The 27,799-nt window shown below is 34.2% G+C and overlaps 3 protein-coding genes across 4 annotated transcripts; 2 read left to right on the plus strand and 1 right to left on the minus strand.

The window, feature by feature from the left end:
- The first annotated feature begins 6,835 nt into the window (after nucleotides 1-6,835).
- js (jiangshi) lies at nucleotides 6,836-18,165 on the plus strand. Of its 2 annotated transcripts, XM_066399824.1 has the most exons (10): nucleotides 6,836-7,039; nucleotides 14,747-14,812; nucleotides 14,873-15,006; nucleotides 15,943-16,073; nucleotides 16,126-16,356; nucleotides 16,415-16,600; nucleotides 16,652-16,771; nucleotides 16,843-16,971; nucleotides 17,135-17,257; nucleotides 17,311-18,165. In XM_066399824.1, exons 1-10 carry the CDS (start codon nucleotides 6,947-6,949, stop codon nucleotides 17,919-17,921), a joined length of 1,824 nt encoding a protein of 607 aa, XP_066255921.1. In that variant the 5' UTR covers nucleotides 6,836-6,946; the 3' UTR covers nucleotides 17,922-18,165. The 2 variants fall into 2 exon arrangements, with proteins under 2 accessions (XP_066255921.1, XP_066255931.1); XM_066399834.1 differs by lacking the exon at nucleotides 16,843-16,971 and having other exon boundaries at nucleotides 6,837-7,039.
- Nucleotides 18,166-18,896: 731 nt separating this feature from the next.
- SAK (Sak kinase) lies at nucleotides 18,897-22,829 on the minus strand. The gene is made up of 10 exons (XM_066399815.1): nucleotides 22,584-22,829; nucleotides 22,236-22,331; nucleotides 21,971-22,156; nucleotides 21,788-21,919; nucleotides 21,370-21,726; nucleotides 20,980-21,313; nucleotides 20,112-20,466; nucleotides 19,807-20,060; nucleotides 19,479-19,750; nucleotides 18,897-19,421 (listed from the first exon to the last, which is right to left on the minus strand). The coding sequence occupies exons 1-10, from the start codon at nucleotides 22,617-22,619 to the stop codon at nucleotides 19,092-19,094; spliced, it is 2,352 nt and encodes a 783-aa protein (XP_066255912.1). The 5' UTR covers nucleotides 22,620-22,829; the 3' UTR covers nucleotides 18,897-19,091.
- Nucleotides 22,830-22,990: 161 nt separating this feature from the next.
- Nucleotides 22,991-25,218, plus strand: fzy (cell division cycle 20 protein fzy). Its single transcript, XM_066392932.1, has 5 exons — nucleotides 22,991-23,846; nucleotides 24,012-24,293; nucleotides 24,356-24,645; nucleotides 24,703-24,804; nucleotides 24,854-25,218. Exons 1-5 carry the CDS (start codon nucleotides 23,159-23,161, stop codon nucleotides 25,043-25,045), a joined length of 1,554 nt encoding a protein of 517 aa, XP_066249029.1. The 5' UTR covers nucleotides 22,991-23,158; the 3' UTR covers nucleotides 25,046-25,218.
- Nucleotides 25,219-27,799: the final 2,581 nt, after the last annotated feature.

Genomic DNA, 27,799 nt, shown 5'->3' on the forward strand with positions numbered 1-27,799 from the left:
AATTTTATTTCTTAAAATCATTCATGGATTCACCCTCTGAATGTTTGATATACTACTATGAAACACTCTGTATAGTAAGAATTGATAACACTCCGCTTGGGGAAGAGGTGAACCGAGAATATACAGGGTTATTCACGTCATGTTACATGGAATATTGCGGCTAAAGTATTTAATATTTCGAATCTTTCTTTTTTGCAATGTGTAGAACTTATATAAAGGTACATTCTAAAATTATTTTACTTTTATATAGGGGGTTGTAAATAAGTGAAAAATATCAAAGTTATGTTTTTTTTAATGGAACACTCAATATATTAGTACCGTTTTAGATTCCTTGAAAAAAATAAATGTAAGTTTGACTAAGGTTTACCTACCCTAAACCTTAAAGATTTTGAAATAATTGAGATTTTGTAAAAATGTAGTGCAAATTTAAAAACTTTGCTTTAAAGAAAGTTTAAACTGGAATAAGCCGAAATTCACATCAAGCCTCAGACATGAGGCATATTTCATGCCATAGTCATGAAAATTTAAATATCTTATACAGTGTGTCCAAAAAATAAATCGAAAAATGTACTTACTTTGAAGGGTATTAACTTGCTTAATTTAAATGGAACACCCTATATTTTATTACGACAACTATCAAATTGAAACATTACCGATCGAAAACTATTATACTTTCCTATACCTAAATGTACAAGTTTTCCTTGAAAATTAAGATTTTTAAAGAAAGTAGAAAATCTTATTATTTTGTGTATCAGTTGCCATGATGACATCTAAAATGCCAATATAAAGAGTCATATTTATGCATTCTTTTTTCGGATAATTCTTTATTTATGATATTTTCAATATTATTTGCGTAACTTATAAAATAATTTTCATATTTAATCAAATCTCCGAAATAGAATGCATAAATATAATTCTTTATATTGACATTTTAGATGTCACTGTGGCAACTGATATTTAATCTGAAATTATTCTGAAAATATACTGAAAATTATTTCAAAATCCTTAAGGTTTAGGGTAGGTAAATCTTAATCAGACATACATTTATTTATCTCAAGGAATCTAAAACGGTACTAATATATTGAGTGTTTCATTTAAAAAAACATAACTTTGATATTTTTCACTTATTTACAATCCCCTGTATAAAAGTAAAATAATTTTAGAATGTACCTCTATATGAGTTCTACACATCGCAAAAAAGAAAAATTCGAAATATTAAATACTTTAGCCGCAATATTCCGTGTAGCATGATGTGAATAACCCTGTATAACAAAAAACTAAAAACCAACGAAAACCACTTAGAGTAATCACCCACATAGAAAATTAAATTTAAAAAAAGAGAGGTTGAAGCAGGTATAATAAAACACTTATTGTTTACCTCAAATCAACTTTTTAGATCATTATGATTTAGCCGCCATTGAGAAGGGGAATGCGGCTTACTGTTTATTTTCGACACAGGACGTACTGCACTGCTCGGCCACACGAACGTCCCTGACTTTATTCTTCTGAATAGCCAAAACTTTTCGTGCGACTTCGGAAACCCGAACGTAAAAAACACGATATTCGTGGTATTGCCAAATAAAATCGCATTTTGAAAGTACGACTTTTACGTTTTTTTGTCCGGACAAAATCTTATACAAACACTTTTTAGGTTTCTAGTTAATTAATCTTCAATTTCGTACAAACTTTTCTAAATTTTTCCCATATTTTCTGTTTAAATTTGATATTTTTCGCTAGCGAAACAAGAGAAAACTCCAAGACGTCATTAATACTGACAATCGAAGCGTTATTGTTTTGTTTTCAAAGCCGGCTTAACCAAAAGCTCGATCCCGAATGACGTATTAATGTAAAACCGCGTGTCGATTTGTATGTACCTAATTTAGTCAAGTTCTCTTTGCATTTTTTTATTCCTATGTAGGTATAAGATTCCATAATAAAATGTACCAAATAAAATCAATCTTAAAATGTAACTAAATTCCCAGAAGCAAGATCTTTAGATAGCAATTACTGGTAGAATCTTTTAATTGCATAAGAGACCATTTCATACATATAACAATCTCAGAATAATGGGAAGGAAAACCTTTCGACCTCACACCGCACTAAATCAGAATAATGCGAAGTTAAAAAATAGGCCGATGGAGCTCGTTACAAATAAATTCAATTGTTGTCTAAAGATGAATCTGTTTCCTCATTCTTCGCTGCAAGATGATGGATAGCTTTTAAAACTCTTCTTTGTTACTTTTTTATTGCGAATCCTCGATTATTAATAGATCATCAAATGATTTTAGGCATTTTGATTGATTAAGGACCTTTTCTTTCCATTCGTTATCTCCAGATTTTCAATGGTTTTCTAAATAAAATGACAATCGAAAATTTCTCAATTGAATGTAATGCGGATATCGCGTGTAGACTATTATGGCAATTTGAATGGGCTGAACTGAAGCCGATCCTCATCACAACCATCAGGCAGTTTCGTGCATCTTCAAATAATAGCAAAGCGGTTTTAACATTTAATCTGCGCCGTTTCCTTGAAAAGTAAGCCACAAATTAACTCTTACGAAATGTGCTCTCCTAACGCTTCTAATTACAGAATAAGAGAGGAAGTGTCAAGGTTATTTTCTATCTCCCACCAATGCATCGTTTAGTAAGGTTGAGGTTGGATTTTTGCTGTGTCTATTTGAAGATCTAGAGCAGAAATTTTATTGGTCATTTTGCCTCGGACTTTTAAAATCCCTAAGGTGAGTAGTGTAAAAATAATTGCCCGTATTGTCTTGCAGTTACGATGATGATGAAAAGTGCAGGAAAAGATTAAATAATCAACAGCGCCGAAAGCGAAGAAACTTAATTAGCTATTTGTTTATAATATAGTCCGCTGGAAGATCATTATGTTGTTGCTTAATGGAGGACTCAAATGTGTTCAAAGATTTCGGGCAATTAAGCTAGTCTGCGGTAGGTGTTAGCACAGACTAAGAGGAAGCCTATTGTTAGCCAGTATAGCGCATTTTAATGAAACTTTTACAATTATTCCAATAAAGGTAGAACACCAGTGTTTATTCTCATATTATTTTTATCACCATATTTAAATTTTTTTTCCACAATTTATGAAAAATTAAATTATAAAAAAAATTGTTTAAAATCCTGGTGAAGCAACTATACCTCCATCAGTACACAATCTAACAGCCCATAGGTGTGAGGCGTTAGTGTGCGATGGATCATGATTTTGTGGAAGTAATCGCAAAGGGAATTAAAGTGAATTCAATTAAAAGAGCGACGATGTATATTCAGAGATGCACGAGAGATATGCAGTAATGCTACTTGAAGAAATGTTCCAGAGCAACAGAAGTATTCAAAGAAATGGAGGTCACATGGCAAATTAGTCGTATAAATTTCGAATAACTGAGCTTTTATGTTTTATTATTATGTTTCATCTGAACTTTTAGTTACATAGGGCGTCCCATACTTGACGGTAGGCAATTACACCTTAGATTACTTGAGTAAAGTTAATAAAAATAAACCTAATTTACCTACATCGGAGAGAGATGTGTGTCTAATGACTAAAAATTCATATAATTTTATATAGATTTGTTAAACACATTCAGATGACTGGCCCAATATGATTTTGGCCAAGATTAAGAATGTGGGGTAGATATCATCCGTCATTTACAGAGTGGACCGAATAATTGAATATCTAGAAAGGTGATAATCAGAGCGAGGCACATTTTTTTACACGGGAAAAATTTTGTACGTCAGTCAAAACGTTTGTACAGTATGATGCAAAAAATGTGAGCTTGTAAAACCCAGGAAAGTACCGCCTACTGTGCCCTCTTGAACCTACATAAAAATCTCGGAAATCTTCAAATTCCCTATCCGAAAACACTTCGCAGACTAAGAAAGTTTTTTATTTTCCAAGAATTATATCAAAAAATGCATATCAAACAATTCTAAATTTCGACACCTTGTATTTCACTCATTATCAACATTTTGATATGGGTAAATCAGGTAAAACGTTAATGTTTTTGCTTAAGAAATATGGAAATCACTTATGTACCGCTAATTATGAGACACTCTGTATAAATGGTGTATAGAAAATAATTTGATTCTCCTAGCTGAAATATTTGTTTATTTTGTGTGTAAAACCTCGACTCTAATCGAACAAACACAAAGATGATCGTGTCCGGCATCTTTAATAAATTATGAAAGGTTATACAAAGAATCTGTTTTATTACATTTAATAGGTTACTATTATTTTATTGACCTTGCGATCTTTACACGACTTTTTATAACTTATAATTCAAGTACCTTATAAAAATATTTTATAAATAAACGAATTAAAACTTTTAAAATGCTTTAATAAAACTCAACATTTCCACGACAGCTGTATAATTGTTTCATAAGACTGAGAAGAGCGTAATTACTGTTTGCACTTCTTTTAGAACCATTAAGCAGTAATATAGCGATTGTATCAATTTATAGCTAATAGAAAGATACTAATAAAAAAGTTAATAAATGCTTATTGTTTTCTGCAGCCATTATACTCATTTGTACTAGGTGTGTGGGTTTGTGTGTGTGTATAATTGAGTAGGACCCATATTAAATGAATTTTTGACTCTTGTTTTGGTTCAAAACAGTGCCCTATTTTGTTTCCAAGAATTTCTACTATTTTGTGTATTCTAAAAGGCGAAAGTTTACTAAAGTATTTGTTTCTAAGCGTGGAGAGAAATCTGAAACCTACCACCAAAGGTACAAACGGTACAAATCCTAAACACAGAAGATGCTAATCCGGAAAACATGAAAATGCGGTAAAATGTTGGAGTGATTTTATTGCGCGTAAAGTTAGGTGTAATGATGAAGTGAAGAAAGTTCTACTAATTCTCTGTCGACGTTCCTACCGAGTAACAATGAGGTGTACGATTGAAAAATAACTATAAAGGAATGTTTTCGTATCGACATTATGTCTTAGATTATTCAGTCGAGTGGCAAAACAATATACAAGATGTTTGCAATGCGGAATAAACTAATAACCGGGTGTTCTTTTGTTTGAGAGACTCGCGAGGTGCGTTACTAGAGTAGCAGACATTTACTGAAGGAAAGTGGGTGTCCCCATAAATTTTTCCCCCTTTTGTGGTGAAAGTGAGAGTAATGGCGCTTGGAGGTGCGTTCCTTCCTCAAGGTAAAACAATTCGTCAATTGGACCCCAAATTATGAAAGAAAAACCTGATTTTGGTCAATTCCTGTCTGAATTAAAGACGCTAAATTTCTAAAACTCTGCTGATGGCCTGCTCGATTCCAGGAACAAGCAGCCCAGGAGATTTCTCACTCAAGGATTTTATTTACACGATTTTACGCCTCTCTGATAACGGTTTCTTGATAACCATGCAAGGCATTGTTCCATTTTAGAATATTATGTTTTTGTTTAAGTTTTCCATGGTAGCCATCGACGTTGTGAAAAATATTCAGGAAACCTTTTTCTGACAGAATTATGGAGCATTAAAAAAACATGTTTTATTAAAAAAACAGTAGCGTATCATATCTTTCGTTTAAAATGTTGAGGATCGCATCAATGGTGACGCCACTGGCCAACTGAAAACATTGTTTTCGCCTTGGAAGATGCACCTTTACACCTATTTTATGCTCCCCAATTTTCATAAAAATATTTACTGCCGGAACTTATTAGGAAACAACTAAAAAAAAAAATTGTCTTTATCGTCCTGTATTTTAGCCAGAAAGCCAAAACGAACTCATATTCATATGAATTTTTTTCTTAAAATCACCTACAGATTCATCCCTTGAACTTTTGATATACCATTATATTATGAAACACCCTGCATATGATATTTTTCGAGTGTTCATTGTGGTGCTTGTTTTTTCCTGTTGTTTTTTGGACGGATTTATTGCTGCCTTTGGCATTGAAGAAACAAATGGAATAACAAACTGTATCAATACGCCTTTTTCTCATCAAATGTCAAAGGATGCAAGCCCATCCTAAATACATAAAAATATATCACGGCGACGTTATTTAAGGATGGACGCATCTAGTTTGAATTAGCATAATCTACGTGCTGACAAAAATGTCAAGGTAGATCATGTGATATTCTTTGTATCTTTGCTAATCAGTGAGCAATATTTTGAGCTCCTATATAACCATTTGCACACGAAAGTGCTTAATTAGGCTTTAAAGGTTTAACCGCTACAAACTGATTTTTCCGGTTGCTGACGAATATTTTGATAAAATTAGCAGAATAGATCTACACAACAAGAATGATTCATTTGGCCAAACAAGGTGCCTATAATTAATTATCTTAACCCGTTAATTAAACTGTACACCCGGAAGCTGTTAAATACCTACCAATTTCCAATAAATGTGATAATTAGCCATGACGAGAGCACAAATTCCCACATACTCATTAGAATAATGTTGTGAACCGCACTACAATAAAACATAAGTAAATTTATATCAGATCTTCATCTTCCACATATGAAGGTATACGTATCGCTTGAGTGCCACGCGCATACACGATGACGTATGCTTAAGGTTGAAATGAAGTGCCTGCTGGTCTGAATCCACAGTCATCTCATATCTTCTCTGCGTCATACTCTAAGATCATCATAGGTAATCCATAGGTAACATTACTAATCTCTAAACGTATTTTTGAATACCTCGTTTGTAATGTTTCTCTCAACCACGTCACGAGACTCATATCGCCCACCATCGCCACCACATGACAATATGTGTTCGACCTTCTCGGGACACCTTTAAGGCGCCGCTGATCTCGCGGGGCTCCCCACACGCCAGATCTGACCCCCGCTGACCCACCCGATACGGTTGGGATTCCTCCGATTCCGCGACATCATCTCGAGTTCTCGAGGGGCAGTTGCGTCAGATCGCAGAGCGAAAACAAACGCGAAACGACGCGGCGCCAGTTGGTTGATGGTGTAGGCGGACGAGATGTCTTCTTCTGCGGGTTGGACTTGGCCAACGTTGGTCGGGTTGGTTCTATTCGGTGTTTTGGTGAGATTTAGTGGTGTTACGGGTCAGAAGGTGGGTGATAATTGATATGCGTACCACTAGAATATAAATTTAATATATTGAATTTATGCGTTACACTATAATATGTTTCAATTACAGATTTTATCAGTGCAAGGGTCTAAAGAAATATTAACTAATAAAAAATCTAACAAATCAAATCGGGAAAACCGAAAAATTTACAAAATGTCCATGGTGTCCTATACCTATTTTCACTTTTGAATATTTAAAATTTTTAACATTTTTATATTTATTTTTTAATTTTATAACATCAGAATGCCATTCAGTATATGACTATTAATTGTTGACAAAAATCTACAAGGTGATTGGAGATGACTCTCTGTTTAATAATTTCAAATAATCGTTACCCCTAAAGAATTATCAGCTCCGGTTGGGACCAATTAAGATATACATATACTATTATGAAGCACTAGTAAAAAATTATTAAACTGCCAATTAAAAACTAAATATGTAACTAGCTCTTGAAAGCTGAAAAAAAATTCAAGGACACAATGTATCTAGCTGGGACCTTCCACCTCAATTGAATTAACGCAAAAATGACAAGCATACTTGATGATACACCATAACCAACTATCAAAAAAATTAAACGATTGAATCACGACGACATATGACATTGACAGATTTGGGCAACGTCATCTGGTAAAAACATCTGGTTAATACGCTTGCTTACGTCAGCAAAGGTAGTCCCAATAAGTTAATTTATAATGTTACATATAATATTTAATAACATATTCTTCCTTGGGTGTAGCATTCCCCAAATAATAACTACAACTATATATCTATAAAAATCAATAATTTTATCTAGAAAACGTTGACACGAATTTTAAAAATTGTACACGATGCAATTCAGATCTCAGATATGCAGGATGTGCGGACTTCTATTAAATTAATTTTTGTCGCATTTTAATGCAAAAAACTAAAACACACTAGGTATTTATGAAAGTGTCTATATATTCAATTGGAAACCTCAATGTCGCAAAAAAAAATGAACATTCTTGATGACGCTCGCCAACTATCTGTCAACAAAATTAAACCATTGAATCACTACTTGATAAAGCTTGAAAGATGCATATCTGGTAGATACACATCTGTATATTTCTTAAATCATTTGCATATTTGAAATACACATTCTAGTAAATATTTTATGGTACAGAAGTGTCATAAAACCATTAGAGTAGGTTCATTACAAAAGAATTCAAAAGCGTTTTTATTCAATAAAATTTTCATTGATTTCTTTCATTGATTGTATCGAAGGACTAGAACATTTAAACAACAGACGTGCATAAAAGCCATTGGTGTACGTTGATTTCCAAAGAAAATTGGAAATTAAAAACATTCATTCTGTACTTGTTTTTTTAAATTTCAATTATTGTCTATGCCGCATCAACTGCACGGCTGTCTATTTTTTTATTAATTTAACAATTAAAAAGTTTATTGAATGCCTAGCGGATTCGTGCGAAAGACATTGGCGTAATTTGACTAAAAAATAAATAAATAAAATTTTTGAATTTTCTAGAATTTTGTATTTTTCTTAAATAATTTTGATATTTCAAGGATTGTAATGAACATTGTATGTTGTATTGAAATTATTGGTGTAGATTGATCACCAAGAGAAATTTGAATTAGAGAAAAAAAATGAATTTCTCTATGCTTGAATGAGAATATTTTACGTACCAAATCTAGGCAGGTATATAAAATCAATGGCGTGGACTAACAATGAAGATAACTATAATTTTTTTAAGCACTTATATTTGCTTATTTTCACTACATTCTTTGGGCAAAATTCTGGACACTACACCCCTGTTTATTCGCTAAATAATTTGCAAAATTGAAGGATAATAGTGCATTGCACAGAATTGCGTCTAGTACGTCTCTGACATTTTTTTAGTTAGTTCGATCATTTCTAAGGTTATACCGATGGTTTTATACGTTCCACGTGATAAAAGTCGTCGATATAGGTAGTGTGTAAAGAGAATTCTACAAGAATGTTTTTCATAAAGAGTGTTGTGTGTGTTCTCCCTTATTTTACATATACAGTGTGACTCATTTAAGATGGAAACATTACCGTAACTTTTGCGTTTATAACTCTATTTAAAAAAAACCTAGGCTCAAAAGATAGAGAATGAAAAGATTTATTCATGCTGTAACAATTATTTTCCAACTCACCCGACCAAGGCCTATTATAACTTGTTTTCTGTGCCAAAAATCAGAAAAACAGGATTAAGGTTTTTTTTGGAAAAACTAAACGAGCCACTGAATTCAGCAGTGTTTAAAATGGAAACGTATCAAAATTCATAAAAAAATAACAATTATTAACCACTTCAGGGAAGTTTATTTTATAGTTGCAAACAATATTATTTTATCAAGATAGCCATAAAAACAAATTCAAACGAATTAAATTGAATGATAAACGCCAAATTAATTGAATCTTTTTGTCAGAAGTATCGTAACTGGTGTTTTTTGGGCATTTTATAAAAATCTCTGTTGCATTTAAGTGTCTTACCTAAGTAGTTATTATTCATTAAATTTAGAGCATAACGTTAAAATGTACGGGTAGTGGAAGCTTCCAAAATTTAGTTTATTAGTTTATTTATTTTATGGCAATCTTGATAAAATAATATTGTTTGCAACTATAAAATAAACTTCTTTGAAATGATTAATAATTGTTATTTTTTTATGAAATTTAGCACATGCCCATTTTAAAGAATGCTGAATTCAGGGACGCATTTATTTTTCCAAAAAACACTCTAATCCTTTTTTCCAATTTTTGACATAGAAAACAAGTTATTCTAGGTCTTTGTCGAATGAGTTACAAATTAATTTTTACAGCATAAATAGCGCTTTTTATTCTCTATCTATTGAGGCTTTGTTCTCTGAATTCGTGTTATAAATGCAAAAGTTACAGAGGTGTTTTCATCTTAAATGGGTCACTGTCTACACCTCATTTAAATCGAAAAAAAAGAGCTTAATCCAAAAATATAAAAATCCAATATGGCGGCCATAAGAAATAACAAAGTTGAGTGTCGTAACTTTTAAACAAAGAATGCCTTGAAAATTCTGGTAACATTTTCAAATTCCTTATAAAAAAAGTGTCCCAATAATGTATAGGTTAAAAATGTCCAACTCTATTCGTTTTCGCTAAAAATAATAAAAACAAAAATTCAAAATTTCAGTTTTTTCCAAAAATCTCGGCAACCTTTGAAAAATTTTAGTTTTTCAGCGGCACATTTTTGCCCTCCGTAAGGCGCAACTTTGCCCCAATTTAACAGACTTCGTATCTCTTATAATAACCGAGATCCTCATGGTTAAGCTGTAGAAACGAGTACTCTGTATAGTGTTAATTTTGATTTAAAAAAAAAAATCAAAAACAAATCGAGCATACTTGGTGACGCACTGTAACCAACCATCAAACAAATGAAAATATTTTAAAGCAATTTGAAGTGACAGCGGCAAACGTTAGTCAGCGCTGTCGGATCAAGTTCCTGCGAAATATTCTACCAGTCACTTAATGCGTTAAAATAACAATAGTGATGATTCGAAGAAAAATTACATAAACGACGCTTAAACGGACGACTCTTACACCCACCAAACTTGTCTTTTTTTTTCAATAATTAATTCAAACTTATTATTGAGAAACACACACAAACACTGTAGTTAGATAAATACGCAAATACGAAATTTTACGTGGGAAAGGATCACGACGTTTCGCGCCGCCCTGATCATTGAACGGACTTTCATTTTTGCGTGAATTTCTTCGCATTTTTGTCGATTTGGGCGTGCAAATCGGCTCCACAAACGACGATAATCCCGATGATGTTTCGCGAAATTAATTAGAGGTGGTCAGTTTGACATGCTTGATCATTGCGAAGCCGTTTGCCCAATAAAAAAAAAAAGAGAGACACGTGTTCACACAAGACCTTTGGGTCGATGCTGTAGTTCACTCATATGCATAGAGGAAGCTTATACACAATGCTATGCTAACTTCTTAATTGATATCTAGGAATGATGAATACGATATTTAATTTATGTAACAATGGTCAAGTACAATAAAACAAATGATTATTAAAGATCCACGATACATCTATAATGCAAAAATCTCATCATCAGTATTCAGGGCTATAGCACTCTTTCCGCTCCTCTAGTCCGAAATGCAGAAATGAATAATTAGTTAATTAATTATTAAGCCGAATCATTCAGATGGATTTGTCGATGACACCGATATGTTTGCGAAGCAGGATTGATAACTTCCCTTAATGATTCACTCACGGAGATCGTGCGGTTTCTCTACGACATCAAACATTACGAAAAAAAAACGGTGATGTTCTCGTTCGGGAAGTCATTTTGGTTACTCAACAATTATGACTAAAATCCGCCGAATTATCCAATGTATTGAAGAGAAAACAATGTTAACAACTTTCTTTGGTTTGGCGATTGGTTCTCTCCAATCTAATTTGCATCTAATGTCAAATTTATCGATACTTTTTATCTAAATTACTCACGCATGAGGAGAAATGTTTCAGCTTGTGGTGGTCATTAGACACAATGCGATAGAAAAGAATTGAAATAAGTCGTTTCTTGCACTTAAGGAAGTAGCAGGTGTTGCTTTTGATGTGGTCAAAATCGCAGGGACAACGCGATTATTTTCATGAATATCCATTGTCTGTATCATTGAAATTTATAATTATTTATAAGCATGTGATGGGTCTCTCCGCATCAAGTATATTATTAATCTTTTCTAATTATATAATCTTGGATATTGCGCTGCTGAATCTAATAAGTTTTTTCAATCCCTGCGTTTTTGCCGCTTTAAATCTCAATATCATATGCTTTGATATTACTCTGGCATTGTGGGTTCATCATCAACTCAAATCATCATCAATTATCTTTGAATAATCGAACTACATGCTCAGTGGTTAACACAACTATTAATAAAACCAAACCCATTAACGTTTGTAAACAACAATCAAAAGCGGACATCTGCACCTCTAATCTTACTCAGAAATGACGCCAATAATGGCCTTATTACCAACTGCAGCCTTCAAAGTCGCAGCCGTTTGTGTTTACAGTGTTTACACCCATCGATGACCTTAAAAGGTCTCATCGTTCAGCATTAGCGTTCTTTATTTCCATATTGCTCCCGACAAAGGTCACCTGAATTCTGATTTGGTACGGACGGCATAACAAGTATGCGATCGGAATTTTTACGCCACTCGTGTTGTAATTATTTATGATAAAGATGTGCAGGAGTGAAGAAGTTTCGTCGGATATTCATGCTAATTAAATGATTGTCGCTTCGCAAACGCGAGTGAAAGGATTGAAATTATATTTCGATATTATAACCGAGTGCTTCAGTTAACTCTACCGTTTTAGTAGAGATTGTTTTGAAGGGCAAAAACTAGTGAATACCGCCCCCACTCACTGCATCCTTTCTACATGCAATGCAAACAGTTATAAATTCCAAGAGGACACAATTCGGTGAGATGACCCCGTCTGAAGTTGATTACACACGATGCGTAATTATTATTTCAGCAAGAACCGGGTCGAAACGAACGAAATGAAAGGAAAAACAAACATTCTTCCCTAATTTAAATGTACAAACACGCGGACTTTTCGCATAATTGTACAAAGGCATCATTACAAAACACCGTCGAGCATTGCCTTACGCCATATTCCGGCTTTTGTGTCTGTCGGAATAGTCTTTGGATTATAGCACAATGGCTCATCTATTTTATAAAACATAACTGCTTATGTACCTAATGGCATTACGTTATAGGTTTGTGCCGGGAAAATGTTTCAGCGATTACGATAATTAATCAAAAACAATTTACCAACCGCAAAAACGGGGGAGTCAGTGGAATTATAAGCGTATTCTCGGTGACGCCAATTGCCGTTGAGCTTTCAATTCCATCAATGATACGAAATATTAATGCTCCCTCTGGAAGAAAAATATTGAAGTAAGGAATAAATTGAAAAAAACGAATCTTACGTATTTGTTTCATTCTCGAAAATCTCGCCCCAATATCAGTGAAGAATCTATGGTTTTCCTAATTGTATTATTAACTTATTCTGCTGCTGCTTTTTAAGTAATATTTACTAAAATGCAAATGATTTTAAAAGCATCCTAAAAAATTGCTCTAAAAAACAAACGAAAAATTAAAAATAAAAGCAATTTACGCGCAACTTCTACTTGGCAAGCAACGAAATTCAAATTGGCAACATTGCTTTTGAGCTAATCATGACTCCGCCATTTTACCCTTGTAATATATATGTACCCATATACATATTTTTTCCAACAAATCGACTTGTTATTTGAAAGCGCACATATGGTTAAAGTTTGTCGGATAAGTTGTGAATCACCATGTATACAGGGTGTTTTTTAATAAGTGTCCGATATTTCACAGAACGATTCCTCGTGTATTTTTAAGATAAAAAATTCATATAAGCATGGGTTCGCAAGGTCTTACTTAGCGAGCTTCAGGGTGTTAAAATTTATTTTTTTTTTGTTTTTTCTAAGTAATTTTTGAAATAGTATCGAACTTAAACGAAACTTGGTGCTTAGAGGTTTTGTAAAATGAGATACTTAAATTTTATCTTAGTTTCACTCTTATAAGTAGTGGGTGCTACCTACATGTTTTTTCTCTTTTGGAGGGTCATAACTTTTTTGTACATGCTTGTATCATATTTTTTAGCAAAAAATCAATTCCTCTATCATTCAATGTCAAATGTCTCTATGAACAACCGTTTTCCAGATATTTTGATTTAAAGTGATCGACGCATGTGTTTTTCAAAAAGTGAAACTACAATATGGTGTAAAATAACTTTTTCTAATTGACATAAACATTTTAAACGCTAATTTTTAAACAACAACAAACGAAGAAACACGTTAATAAAAAATTAAATCAAAATCACAATAAATGTTGAAAATAAAAAAAAAGATAAAATAATATTATTAATTATTAATTTTAAAGATAAAATTTTAATTTCTCATGTTATAAAACCAAGTTTCCAAGTTTGGTCTAAATTCGATACTATTTCAAAAATTACTTAGAAAAAACAAAAATAAAAATAAATTTTTAACACCCTGTAACTCGATAAGTAAGGACTTGCAGACCCATGCTTATATGAACTTTTTATCGTAAAAATACCCGAGGAATTATCCTGTGAAATATCGGACACTTATTAAAAAATACCCTGTATATAAATTAAAACTGTCGCGTTGACCCTTCTGCAATGGTAAAGTCAATTTAGTTTCTATGTATATTTTACCATAACTCGAGAGAAAAGAATAATAAACGATTTTGTAAATTTCAGTCTTTTTCTCGCAATAACTGAAAAACCAAAAATTATTTTATAGATCTCTGCATCATCAGAATATTCCCTTAAATGCGCAATTTTTCTCCTATTTAACCAAATCTGTATCAATTATCATTTGGACTGAACGTCCTTATCTTGAACACACTATGTTCTAAAATACATACTTATTTTATTAGTAGTTTTTCATGAATTTTAATGGGGGTGAAAACAAAAGTCCAAAATGAGCTTCCTGCTATGCTAATTGTATCTCATTTAGCAATTTTTGAACTAATACCGGTTGCGAAAAACTTCGAAGCAAAATCCTTGATATTTCTAACGAATTTAGTGCTCTTACGCAAACGATAAACAATTTCGAAATTTGGTTAATCGAGACGCTTCTAATTCTAGCCTTCGTCATTTTCTTGCGACGGAAGGACGTCCGGGTATTACGCCGATGTATCGGCTGGATGTCAGGTAAATATTAAAATGGAAAAAAAACATGTTTTTGGACACTTGAGAACTAATAACGTTTAGGTGTATCATATGTGTGACGGTCTCGGAAGACAATTCAGTTATCGCTGCCCCAAAAACACGCTTTTCCAGCAACGGATGCTCATTTGCGACCATTGGTATATGGTGAATTGCAGCAAAGCTGAAGAGGATTACAGGTCAGTATTACGTCACAAGAAATCTATTTCAAAACCTGTTTTTTTTTTTAATAACAATAATAATCTTAATTGGAAAATCACGTTTAAGTCTATTTTTTTGGGTATTTACCTAATGGATACATGACGGAGAAGATTTTTGAATGCTTCTCCGTTGCAGATGTATTTGAAAGGTCGACGATAACGAGTTGCTTTTGGGGGAATTTCGGAACGTGTAATTACATATACGGTAATTACGGATGTTACTTTTTTTTAGTGAGTGTTATTGACGTTTCCATTAACGCCTATGATGGATAGAGAGCGAGGGAGACTGAATCACTGTTAGACATCAAAAAGATTCATGTATTATAGGGACGAGTTCAAAGTTCAAAAGCTTCTATAAACATTAATCATAATTTATTCTCAAATGCCTAGGCAAACAGGTTTCCGCTTCAAATCCGGCAATTGGAATAACTAGACAATATCCCCAATGATGTAGAGTTCATAAAATATCTCAAAAACGTCTGATCAATGCAAATCAAACAGGACACAGTTCTTCAACATTACGGAAAAACTAAAAATCGTCGTGTATTCTACAATTCACATAATACTTGAAAAATCCAAGGAAAACACATGAGAAAATAGCGTTCGCGTATACTTTCGAGAACGTTGCCGGACTGCCAGATTGACGCCTTATCAAAACAAAATGTTAATTTATGTTAATATACGGCTCGATTTGATCAAGACGCCACCAGAAATTTGGCAGCGACGTGAAAGAATACGCGTGGATTCCATTTTCTCAAGTGTTTGCCTTAGATTTTTCCAAACATTTTTATTCCTCCCTGTTGCTAGTATAAAAATTTATTAATATATAAAACTCCACAGAGATAATCAGAATAAATCAATCAACCAAGCTTAAAATTGCATAACACCTACTTAATTTTTTTTCTGATACCTTAGCGCCAACTTGCTCATAGGCCAACGAGGCAGACCCTTTGTCGAAGACCTGCAATTCCACAGAACTCCTCGACCAGATCTTGCAGATCCCCATGTAAGCCAAACTGAAACTAGAATCACTAGCAATATCATCGGTACGTTAATTCACTCCAAAACCTCATAGTTCTTACACAAAAATTCATCTAGGGGCAGATACTGAAGACTCCCACACTGAATACTTCTTACCTAGTCATTGGTCCACAGAAATTTCCAGTCAATCAACGATACCTACTTCTAATAAACAAGAAAAAAACAATAACAATTTCGTTAAACAGTCTTATTATAAGACTAATTACAACACCCGCGATAGGGTTTTGATTGAAGCTCCGAGATCTAATAATGGAAAAGTGTTGAATTTGAATTCAATTAACCGGGACGGTAGGTAAATAAGTTTGATACATGGAAACATTGGTTCAGTGCCTTTTTTGCTTTTTAGGTACTAATACTTTGAATGATAATTCAAAATCAGCTCCCAGTGTGAATTTCCCTTCAGGATTTAAGGCCACAACCCCTGTTTATCCTAAAGAGGTAAACCTGGATTTATCAAAGTTTGTTAATTTTCAAGATCCTTTGAGCGGAGATTCCAATGTGCAAAGCGTGAACTTTCCCTCTAAATTTCAAGGTAACATTCAACATCAATCACCATCGATCATAAACGAAACATTCTCTACAGCCACCACTCCAGTGTATCCCAAACACGTGGATACCGATCCATCTCGGCTATCAGAATTCGATTTTCCAGTAGATGCAGACAGTGACAAGAGAACAGTAAATTTCGCCTCAAAGTTCAAAGGTTTGTCCTCAATTTTTGCATAATTTAGGAATCTATAAAGACCACTTGATAGTATGATAATGTTTCTGCAGCCACGACTCCGGTTTATCCTCTGCGAGTGGAGGTAGATTCGTCGAAATTGTCTGAATTTGATGTTTCGATCCCAGAGACAAAAGGAAATCCGGAAAATTTTTCAATTAATTTCGCCTCGAATTTTAGAGGTTGGTCTGTAGACTGCATGTAACAACTGCATGGTTGAATCATACAAATGCATGATAGTTCACAACTTACTAGTAATAAACATTCCTCACCTGACCAGAAGGGGCTTTAGTCATTTCTATCAAAAGCAAATCTCTTCGATATCCTAAAAAAAAATTCTTTCAGCCACCACTCCAGTATATCCAAAAACAGTAGATGTGAACCAATCTAAATTCTCAGGTTCTGAAGAGCAACCCCCCGATCAAACTACCGAAGACGTAATCGTGAATTTCTCCTCAGATTTTAAAGGTAGATTTAATGCATAATATTTACTAGTTTCTAACATCAAAACCTTTTATTAGCAACCACTCCAGTCTACCCAAAACACGTGGACATTGATTTATCAAAATTTCAGGAACCTGTGGAGCTCCCTTCAGAGAAGTCATCTCTTCGAATTAATAATACTGTAAATTTCGGTTCTAGCTTCAAAGCCACCACTCCAGTGTATCCTCTAAGTGTCGAGGCTACTTCTCCAATTCCCGAGGAATTTGGTTTAGTTCCACCCAAATCCAGTGAAAACGATATTTCAGTTAATTTTGCATCTAAATTCCAAGCGACAACTCCAGTTTACCCAAAAAGTGTAGAACCTACCAGTCCAGACCCCAACAGTGCTGGGTTACAACCTCCAGACCAAAACTTTCTAAAATTGAATCTGGAACCTCCAAGCTTCGACACCACATTCCGCAGACGAAGCGATGATGAGGATCCTTCAGTGGTCGGAAACACGTTCAATAGTCAACAACTGAATGAGTTTATGGTGACGATTAAACCTGAACAGTTGAAAGATTTGAAGCAGCTCTGGCACATTCCAGAGTACGATTTTCCCTTGGAAAGTGTGGTGAGGCCAGGATACGAGAGTGAATTCAGTTCCTTTCAAGCTAGAAGTCCTAAGTTAAAATCCAATAACAGGTGAAAGATAAATGATGACGTCTAATTTTGTTTATGAATGTGTATTGTTGGATTGAATGAAGAAAGATCTACAAGCATTTTAGTGGTTTTATAAAATATGTTTTTAAATTTATTAAGTCCTGATAGGTATGGGGCTTATGGAGATTATTTAGGAATGATAATTTGATTGTAGTTAAGCATAAATTTGTAAATAATAATAGTGTAGCTATTGTATATTGGTAGATATACTAATAAAACAATTTGAGAAATTTTAGAGAGTTTTGGGGCCCATTGCAGACCGATATTTTGATTTCTCCATACTTCAAAAATGTGTTTTTTTTAACAGATTTATTAGTTTGCTAATAATCTACGCCATGGGGTTCATCTGAGATTCAAACCCCATAACTTAGTTCAGAGAATCTTAAATTTATTAATTACGCTGTCAGAGTGGTCATAGTAGTTTTTTGCGAACACCAAAAACAATTAAAAAAATGTGTTCTCCAATTTTTCAAAAATTTAGTGCCTAAGATTCAAAAACATTATTAGAAACTACAAGCAATTTTGAGCAATACGTATCACGAACTATACAGTGATTCTCTTTTCTAGATTTAAAAACCAGTAATTCTTGAGAGAACCACTTCTACGCCTAAGAACTGATAGATTAAGTACTAAAACCCTTAAGAAAAATGGAGCTCCCAAGACAGCTATATCCCGGAAAAATCTACCAATTTTCTAATTTTCGCATGATTATTAATGACAGTGTACAGCAGACATCCTACAAACTAAACGGATATAAAAAAGTTATCGAAAATCAGGAATTCTGTTTCAAATTTCAAAAAAAACCTTAAAATGATAAAAATATTTGTGGAGGTGGAGAAAGGTGTTAAAGTCTGGGCATTACAACTTTAAATATTCTGTATATTAAACGACCATTTCTATTATCAGAGATTCCTGTAATATGACATAATTTTTCTACAGTAGGGACTAAATATACAACTAATTCTCTTCATAACTTCCGCTTTTTTATTTATCCACTCTTAAAGGATTGTCGCCAATAATTTCTCCATATAGATTAAATAATTTAATATTCTCTGCACAAATTTCACTTAAAGCTCGATAATCAAACAATTTAGCCAGAAAACACAACAAAGCCTTACATTTGTATTACTTACAGATCGCATCTCTCAATAAACGACTACCTCAAACACCGAAACTGCTTCTCTACTAACGGCGTACTGGCAGGGGTGCTCAAACACTTGACCACCTTGGGCATCAGCTGCATCTTCGCCATGATGGTTTTGGGAATACTGTCTGTGTCTTTGTAGGTGACAATTTGTCCGTCTGGATACTGGAAGCGTACATGATGTTTCCCGTCCACCCACAGCTGAGAACCATCATTGTATCTAACGTTCAACTCGCCATTTGGCAATTGAATTGCTGTGCCCACCCCTGGAATTGTTACTTGTTTTTCTTTAGTTGAACGGCTGGTGGTGCTGTTACTGTTCATTGAAACCGTAAAAGAGGGCTGAATAAGGGAAAATAATTTATCAAAAATCAATATTAAATTTGCCAAAAAACTCACTAAGAAATATTTGGTGATGTTTTCTTTTCCGGGGCCGTTAGACGACGAGCAAGGTCGTCTTCCCACTATAATGGGAAAATTATTGCCGGCTAATTTACTTAAAGTGCTTTCTAGTATTAGGCAATGGTCGAAACACTCTTGAAAGTGCTTCCACATTAATTCCAGAGTGCCTGTGAGGCTGAAACAGTCATTAGCAGAGCGGAAATTGTATTTTTGATTCTCGGCATTTGAGATGGTGATTCCTTCTGTAGTGCTTTGAGTCACTTTACCTCCTAAAAGGAATGTTCCTTGAAATATTGATAAAATTGATGAAAATGGAAAACTTTACCTTCATAAAAACACCCCTCGAAATCTGTTAAATTCTCCATAAGCAGGCACTTGGCTTTATCGCTGTAATAAGTAACTTTCGGGGTTTTTGCCCGGACCAGCTCAACGAACTTAAACGCGTACATGTACTTTTTCCAATGTTTTGCCGGTAAATTCTCAATACTGTAAATCTTGTCCGCCCCTTGAGAGGGCAGTGGCGGTGTCTCCTCAGAGGGTGGAACACCTCTACCTCCCTCTGGTTCATACATTACAATTCTACAGAGCAATTTTTCTAAACTTAAGGCCGTTGCTGCCACATAAAATTACCTCAAACCATCAGGAGATATGCGCATAATTTCACACACAACCTCCTTCTTCAGACTCCCCTTTTTCTTTATAAATTCTACCGTCACTTCTCCGTCGATTTGAATACTTAAAATGGCATTTTTTGTCTGGTGTCGCGTGGGAAGTAGCCTTTGAGAACAAAACTGGACTAATTTTTGCGATTTTTGAAAAGTCGATAGTTTTTCTGTGGTTTGATGGCTTGGCAGTTCTTCATGGGATATTCTTAGATTGTCCAGACTAGACAATACTCTATTGCCACTGTTGTGATCCGACCATTGCGAGGGGAGAAGAGGTGAGTTGGTTGGTATTTCTGTGAGGATTTGGTTGTCACAAAGTCCTACAATGAGTATGAAAATGCATTTGAAATTCTACAGAAACTTCGTTAATGGAATAATTGCAAAATAAATAAGAATTATTTATTGATACTACTTAGTTATTCTTTATCATGAAACTACTTGACTTGACTTGATATTTTATACATTCAGCTTAACTTGATTTTAAGTATAGTAAAACGTATATCTAAAAGTCTTGTTTATTCTTTACTTGCCCCATTAAAATCTCTTCTATATTTGTTATCAAACATGATTTTACAATCACCTTTATGAATATTTTTTATTTCAATTTGAAACAACAAACACAAACACAGTGGATAAAGCTCTAGCTAATTTTTCCCATTGAGATAAACATGTTCGAATTATAAATAGTTTAATACGTGTAATTTGATAATAAAATTTGTTAGAAATATTGGAAACATAAGAAGGCCCTCAAATTTAGATCCTTAATAACTTCTCTACAAGTGTCATAATCAAAAAACTATAAAAACCTTCGTCAATAAAACAATAAATCTTACTTCCTCCTGGATCATTAGGATGAAAACAATGGTTACTGCACTGACTAACGCTGGCAGGAATATCCTGATAACTGCACCTACTGCCAGGCTCGCAATTCCATCTCTCTTGATGCACACATTCCTGTTCCATTGATAACCCATGCATGTAAGGCATATTGTGAGCATAATCCATACTATGAGTGAGCCTTTTTGAGTGATACGAAGCTTCCAAAGGATAGCAATCACTGTTTGCTTTTCTTGAGTGCAAATTACTTAGAAGAATGCCATCAAAAGCACTATCCCTACGGCTTGACATGGTGTGAATGCCACTGTCCTGGGTTAAATTATTAGATATCTAATGGATAAAAGAAAAATTGCGTTTACTAAATAAAATTTGTTAGCCTCAATTACCTGACTTCTCTTAATGAAGGGATGATCCAGAATTTGTTCAAGACTAATTCGGTCCTTAGGATTTTTTTGCAGGAGGGAATTGATGAGATCTTTGGCCTCAGGGGATAAATGACTTGGCAGACTGTAACTAGCCATTACAACTCTAGTCAATGTACTCTTCACACCATTTGTATCGAATGGTGGAGAACCAACTAAAAGGGTGTAAAGGAGGCAACCCAGGCCCCATACATCTACTTCGAGACCATGTGAACCTCGAGTTGCCACTTCAGGAGAAATAAAATTTGGAGTGCCACACATTGTGCGGTGCTTTTCATCAGGGCGAGTTAGTTGAGTTGCCAACCCAAAATCGGCGATTTTCTAGTTGGAATAATGAGATTTTTGATTAGAGAACCTTAGTGGTTGATAATGAAAGACTTACTACTTGCATGTCTTTGGTCAAAAGCAAGTTGGACAGTGATATATCACGATGTAAAATGTTGTGAAAGTGTAGGTATTTAATGCCCTCAACTACCTGCTTCATTATGCTACTGACTTCACACTCACTTAGTTTCTAAAATGTTTCCATTAAGTAATATTTAAATTTATATAAATTACAACTAACTTTTCTTTTAATGTACTGCTGTAACTCGCCATTATGGCACAACTCTAGAATTAAATACACATAATTAGCATCTTCAATAAATGTATATAGTTCTAGTATTGAAGGGTGCTTTAGTCGGGAATGTATGGATACCTCCTGCTGAACTCTGCCCACCATTCCTTCAGCTTGCATTAGTTTTTTATCAATCTAAGTCAGCAAAAACATCAAATAATAATGAAGGGATTATTGGAATAAAATATTCAATTGTATGGTTAGTGGAATTTACCATCTTGATTGCAACACCTGCACCAGTTTTACGACATACTGCTTGGTATACAGAAGCAAATCCGCCTTTGCCCAGCAAGTGGAGCACCTCATAATCCTAAAAAAATAAAAGTGCTCTAACTATAATAACATTCTATATCCTCAATATCATCAAGCAACATCAGAGTGTTGATTTATAGAAACACCACAAAACATCTCAGGGTAAGAGCAGATAGTAACTCAGTATTTAATCGGGAATTTCTTATTTTTTGGTAAATAGGCAGAGACCTTGATATACTGTCTATTATGTTTTTGGATATTGCTCACCACGAATTCAGTAAATTAGATAAATTGCAGTGCTTCTGTTTACCTCTATGCGATCACTGAATGAGTGTTTGCGATTCATCCTGTACGGCAGGTATAACTTCAAAATCTGTCTTAAGAAACGGGTTATCACTTCTATACTTCGTACACTCAAAAACAGCCTCAAAATTAATATTATTTTACATACTTGGCTTAATTTTGAACTTTAACGAACAGCTTACAAACTTTTGAAAAAGTTTGTTGTCATCAACAAAAGCCAGGAAGACGTTATTCCTGTCAGAGTTGTCAGTCGTCAAAATTTGAATTTTTCTTCATCGAGAGTGTTATGCTTACATTCCTAGAGTGACTGCAATTTAAAACCACCATTATGACCGTTCAAAGTGCGTTGTCTGACATACATAACCATGAATCCTGCCAATGTCAAACAAATGATATGACATATATAACGTTGACTTTTTTTGAAAATTTAAAGAGATATTCCAACGGTCGTTTTAGACATTTTTCTTTTAGTATTTTATGTTTAACTATTGCTGTTTCTTTTTTTTACAAGTAAAATTCAGGTAACAATTTCGAAAACCTTCTCTCAACTTCAAATAGCAAAAATTTTTAGCAACATTAAAAATGTCACAATTCAAATATTGGAACGAAATAAATAGTGTTGTGAATTACAATGGCCCCATTACCAAAGGGCCCCAACCGCGCTACGAGCGCAAGAAATCCAACGCCCTTGCAAGCTCCAACTCGCAATCAATCTCCAACAGCAGCAGTCTCAATTTGTCTAAGCAGCGTTCCCTCTCGTCCTCCTGCCTAAGTATATCGAAGACTCCCATGAAGGCTAGTGACAATGATTCCCGTGGTAAGACACCCTTGAAAAAATCCAAGACTCCCACTCCACATAAAGGAGCAAGGACACCTGGAGGTGATCGATTTATTCCTAGTAGAGTGGCAAGCAATTTGGATTTGGCACATTACAAGTTGTGTCAGGAGGACAATGAAACCAGTTGCAATTCGGCAAAAAAAGACTTGAAAAAAGTTATTAGTGATAATCTGCTTGTGAACCAAAGAGTGTTGGCCTATACAAATAAAGCCCCAACTGCACCAGATGGCTTTCAAAACCCTATGAGGGTACTGTATACTCAGGCCAGGACTCCAGCTTCAACTAAAAGTACACGGTACATACCTCAAGCCCCTGATCGGATATTGGATGCTCCAAACATTGTAGATGATTTTTATTTGAATTTATTGGACTGGGGATCAAATAATATTTTAGCTGCTGCTTTGGGATCACATGTGTATTTGTGGAATGCTGGTAAGTGTACTAGGATTAATACCTCACAAAGGAAAATCACTAATAGTAATTTTAGTTGCATAGACATCTCCTCAGTCACATATGTTAGTGCACAAGTTTAACAACTTTTCATTTATTATAATTTGGTCAATATATCCAATGCAAATTTTCTCTGGTCTCTTCTAGCAACAGGCAATACTGAGTTGCTGATGGAATTGGAAGGGAATGATTATATTTGTTCTTTGGCCTGGATACAAGAGGGTGATTGTTTGGCTGTGGGTACCACTCAAGGTACTGTTGAATTGTGGGACTGTAGTAGATCTAAAAGACTGAGGATCATGGACGGACATTCCGCTAGAGTAGGTTCTCTTGCCTGGAATTCTTATGTAGTGACAAGCGGCTGTCGAAGCGGCAATATTCTTCATCATGACGTCAGGCAAAGACAACATGTTATAACCACCATTCCAGGTATGAAAGATAACTTAATTTTTTCTTGTAATTTGAGGTAAATGTTAAAATTTTTATTTAAGGTCATAACCAAGAAGTATGTGGACTTACTTGGTCTACTGACGGTAAACTTCTAGCTAGCGGAGGTAATGATAACACAATAAACATATGGGCCAGTGTTAATGGTGGGCATCACTCTGAAACAACACCTCTACACAGTTTCCTGCAGCACCAAGCAGCCATTAAAGCCCTTGCTTGGTGCCCTTGGCAGCCTCATATTTTAGCTAGTGGTGGTGGTACTGCAGACCGTCATATCCGCATTTGGAACTGCAATTCTGGCACATGTGTACACGACATCGATGCGAAATCACAAGTCAGAATTCACTAAGCATTTATAGTTAATGTGTCTTCAATATAATTTTTTTATTAGGTGTGTTCATTGCTTTGGTCTTCCCACTATAAAGAGCTGGTTTCTGGACACGGTTTTGCAAACAATGAAGTCATTATCTGGAAATATCCTGCTATGACCAAGGTAATATATCGGAGTATTGTTGATCAGTTTTATATGGGAGGTTTTATAGGTGGCGGAGTTGAAAGGGCACACTGCTAGGGTTCTTCATTTAACCATGTCACCAGATGGAACCACGATTCTGTCCGCTGGGGCTGATGAAACACTGAGGTTGTGGAAATGCTTCGTTAAAGACCCGGTGAAGGAGAAAAAGGAAGGCACTGTCAGGGTAAAACCTAGTGCTTTGAGACAATGCATTAGATAATTTAAATTGCTTTGACTAGCGAGGATTTCTATTCTCCTTTCTTTAAAATGTGCCTTGTTTAAGTATTGATATTTTAGTTTTAAAATATTTTGAGTGTGTGTATCTAATTATTTTGTTTTGTGTTTGACTGTATTCCATAATTTCGATTAAATAGCTGTAAATTTACATATTAACTGGGTATTTTGTGAACACAAATATTTGTTTCTTGACCAATGGTGACAAACGTTGTCGATGATTGTGATTCAAAACGCATTTTTTTTGTTTCGGATTTAATTTAGATTTAGATTTAATTAAACATTAAAGTTTGTTTAAATAGAAGACACTGTACATTGGCAAATGCGGTATTAAGGCAATCAAATTTCCTTTAAAACGATGTATCATGTTTCCGTGCCTAAACCGTTATGTTTCATAAATAAATGCAGTTTTGTAAAAGGTCTCTACGCATTGGATTATTTTGGCAATTTTATCAAAGGTGGCTCTGGAAAGCAGTTATGGTTTAAAACAATTCAATTGTTCAGGCAATTATAAATATTCGTTTACTGTTGTACCAAAGCTCTCTGAACCAAGCTCAAAATGATAATTCAGGTGATATTTGCATATTGCAGATGAAATACTATGGCTGGGATCCGGGTCAGTGGCGGGGGTCAAAAATTTAGTTTTATGATGATGTAAAATAAATGGGTAAATAAGGGTGAAATTTCATACTATTCTTAGTTAAAACTAATTAAAACAGTCAAACGTTGAATAATAACAATAATTATAACAAAATTTTGGTTTAAGACTTGGAAAATATATTGATGCAGATGGTCGACATTTGGAAAACTTACTTTCGTTTATTTTTTATTTTGAAGATGTGGATAATGCTCCTAGTTCAAGCAAGAGTATTAATAAATAATATAGCCTAATATAAACGGGCTATGTATATGAATTACAATGTATGTTGTAAACTAATATGCCTATGTTGTAGAGAGGAAGAACTAACAAAAAAAGTACTTCCTTTGGTCAAACTGATAAATTTTGAAATATCTTAAATTTTTGAAACCTAAAAACAGTTTAGTAACACATATATTAAAAGTTTCCATAAAAGCGAATTTTTTCTCGTTTGGTCTATTGTATAACTCTCACCGTTACGGAGATAGCAAAAGTGTATTTAACAAGGACACCCTGTATCGAGGGTGTGATATTTGATTATTACTTTCACTCACAATGGATGAAATTTCGTTGGAAAACTAGGGCTATCGTTTCTCTTTCTAAATCTATTATCCTCCAATTTATGTAAAAAAAGTAAAAAACCAACTTTAGTAATGGTTTCATTATTAGACTCATGGTAGTTTTTAAAATGACATACGATTATCTGCATCAGAAATTAAACATGTCAAAAATGAAACACCGATTTTGTGTATCTCACAATATCTCAAAAGCAATTACAGCTACGGCGAAATTAGAATAAATAGTTTGGCCTCGTTCCCACTGTATAACGAAAATTGTCAACTTTAGTATCAAACAGACGTAGCCATATTGTAATATTTGTGATAAGAATATAAGGCTGATGCTTAGCTCAATAAGTGGGGACTATCCTGATTTTTACCCAATAATAAAATAAAGACGGTGGGAAAAATAAGCAATTTGATCATCACCCTAATGTCTGGTACTATCACGTAATGACAAAGGTACTTACGGGAAATTAAATCAACAGTGCCCTAATTAATATGAAAATCTCAAAGATTTTTTACGTTTCGCAATTGTTACCTTGTCACAGTACGCCGAAGTTCAAGGCCCCTTGAATACGGTGGCTGCCTGTCTGTGTTTTATCTGGGCATATTTGGAAAGTAAACATTCTTATCCACAGTCCTGTAATTATATACGTATATAATAATTTTACATTTATTTGTAACCCTATACTAAGGGTGATTACTATGAAACACAAACTCCTGTCCGGTAGCACTTTTCTTCTGAAAATACATTCCGTTAGTACGCAAAACAGCCGCTAGATTACGTTAATAGGTGTTAATTATAAAGTTTCAGTAGGCTCTGGTTTCTTTTCGACGTGGCGTGATACCAACGCGGCAATAATCGTGAAACTTCAAAAATTCATATTTCTTTGTTAATTATTTATTGATTTAAGGCCAAATTGGTTAGAAAATCTATTCAAAATGCATAGAAGTGAACCAGAAAACGGGAAAATCCTTTGAAAATCAAATAAGGGGATTTACTTGTTTCCGGTTTATGCATCAGGATTTGGCGGTGAAAGGTGAGAAACAATGGTTTCCTCTAACGAAATTATCTGATTGGGATTTTTAGCTAATTTACGAAAAGTATTGATATTTTTCGAGAAAAAAGTTAGAACTAATATCATAAAACCGTCTCAAAAACGATAAAACTATAAGCAAATTGTAAACCAGGCATGAGTTTGTCAAAAAATTGCCTAGAACATCTACCATGTAACCAATTCTTTGTTTTATGACAACCCCATGAATCTAGAACTAATTTGACTCACATTGTATCATAAAATGTTTTGAGTCATCTCATTCTGAGTTTTGATGAACACTTTTCAAAAATATTTTTAGAACGCTTTTATCATTAGTTTTCAAAGAAGTAAAAATGCCATGCACAAGTTTTGATGACGTAACTACACTGTCGTCACCCGATCATTTACTTTTATATAGTGTGAAAGTTTTGGATGAAACAGTCCATATAATTAAGATGCCGAACGTATGCGGCCAAAATCCTCGGACACGTTAATTTTTATTTTTT

The sequence above is a fragment of the Euwallacea similis genome, chromosome 1 (assembly GCF_039881205.1).
Source record: "Euwallacea similis isolate ESF13 chromosome 1, ESF131.1, whole genome shotgun sequence".
Taxonomy (NCBI): domain Eukaryota; kingdom Metazoa; phylum Arthropoda; class Insecta; order Coleoptera; family Curculionidae; genus Euwallacea; species Euwallacea similis.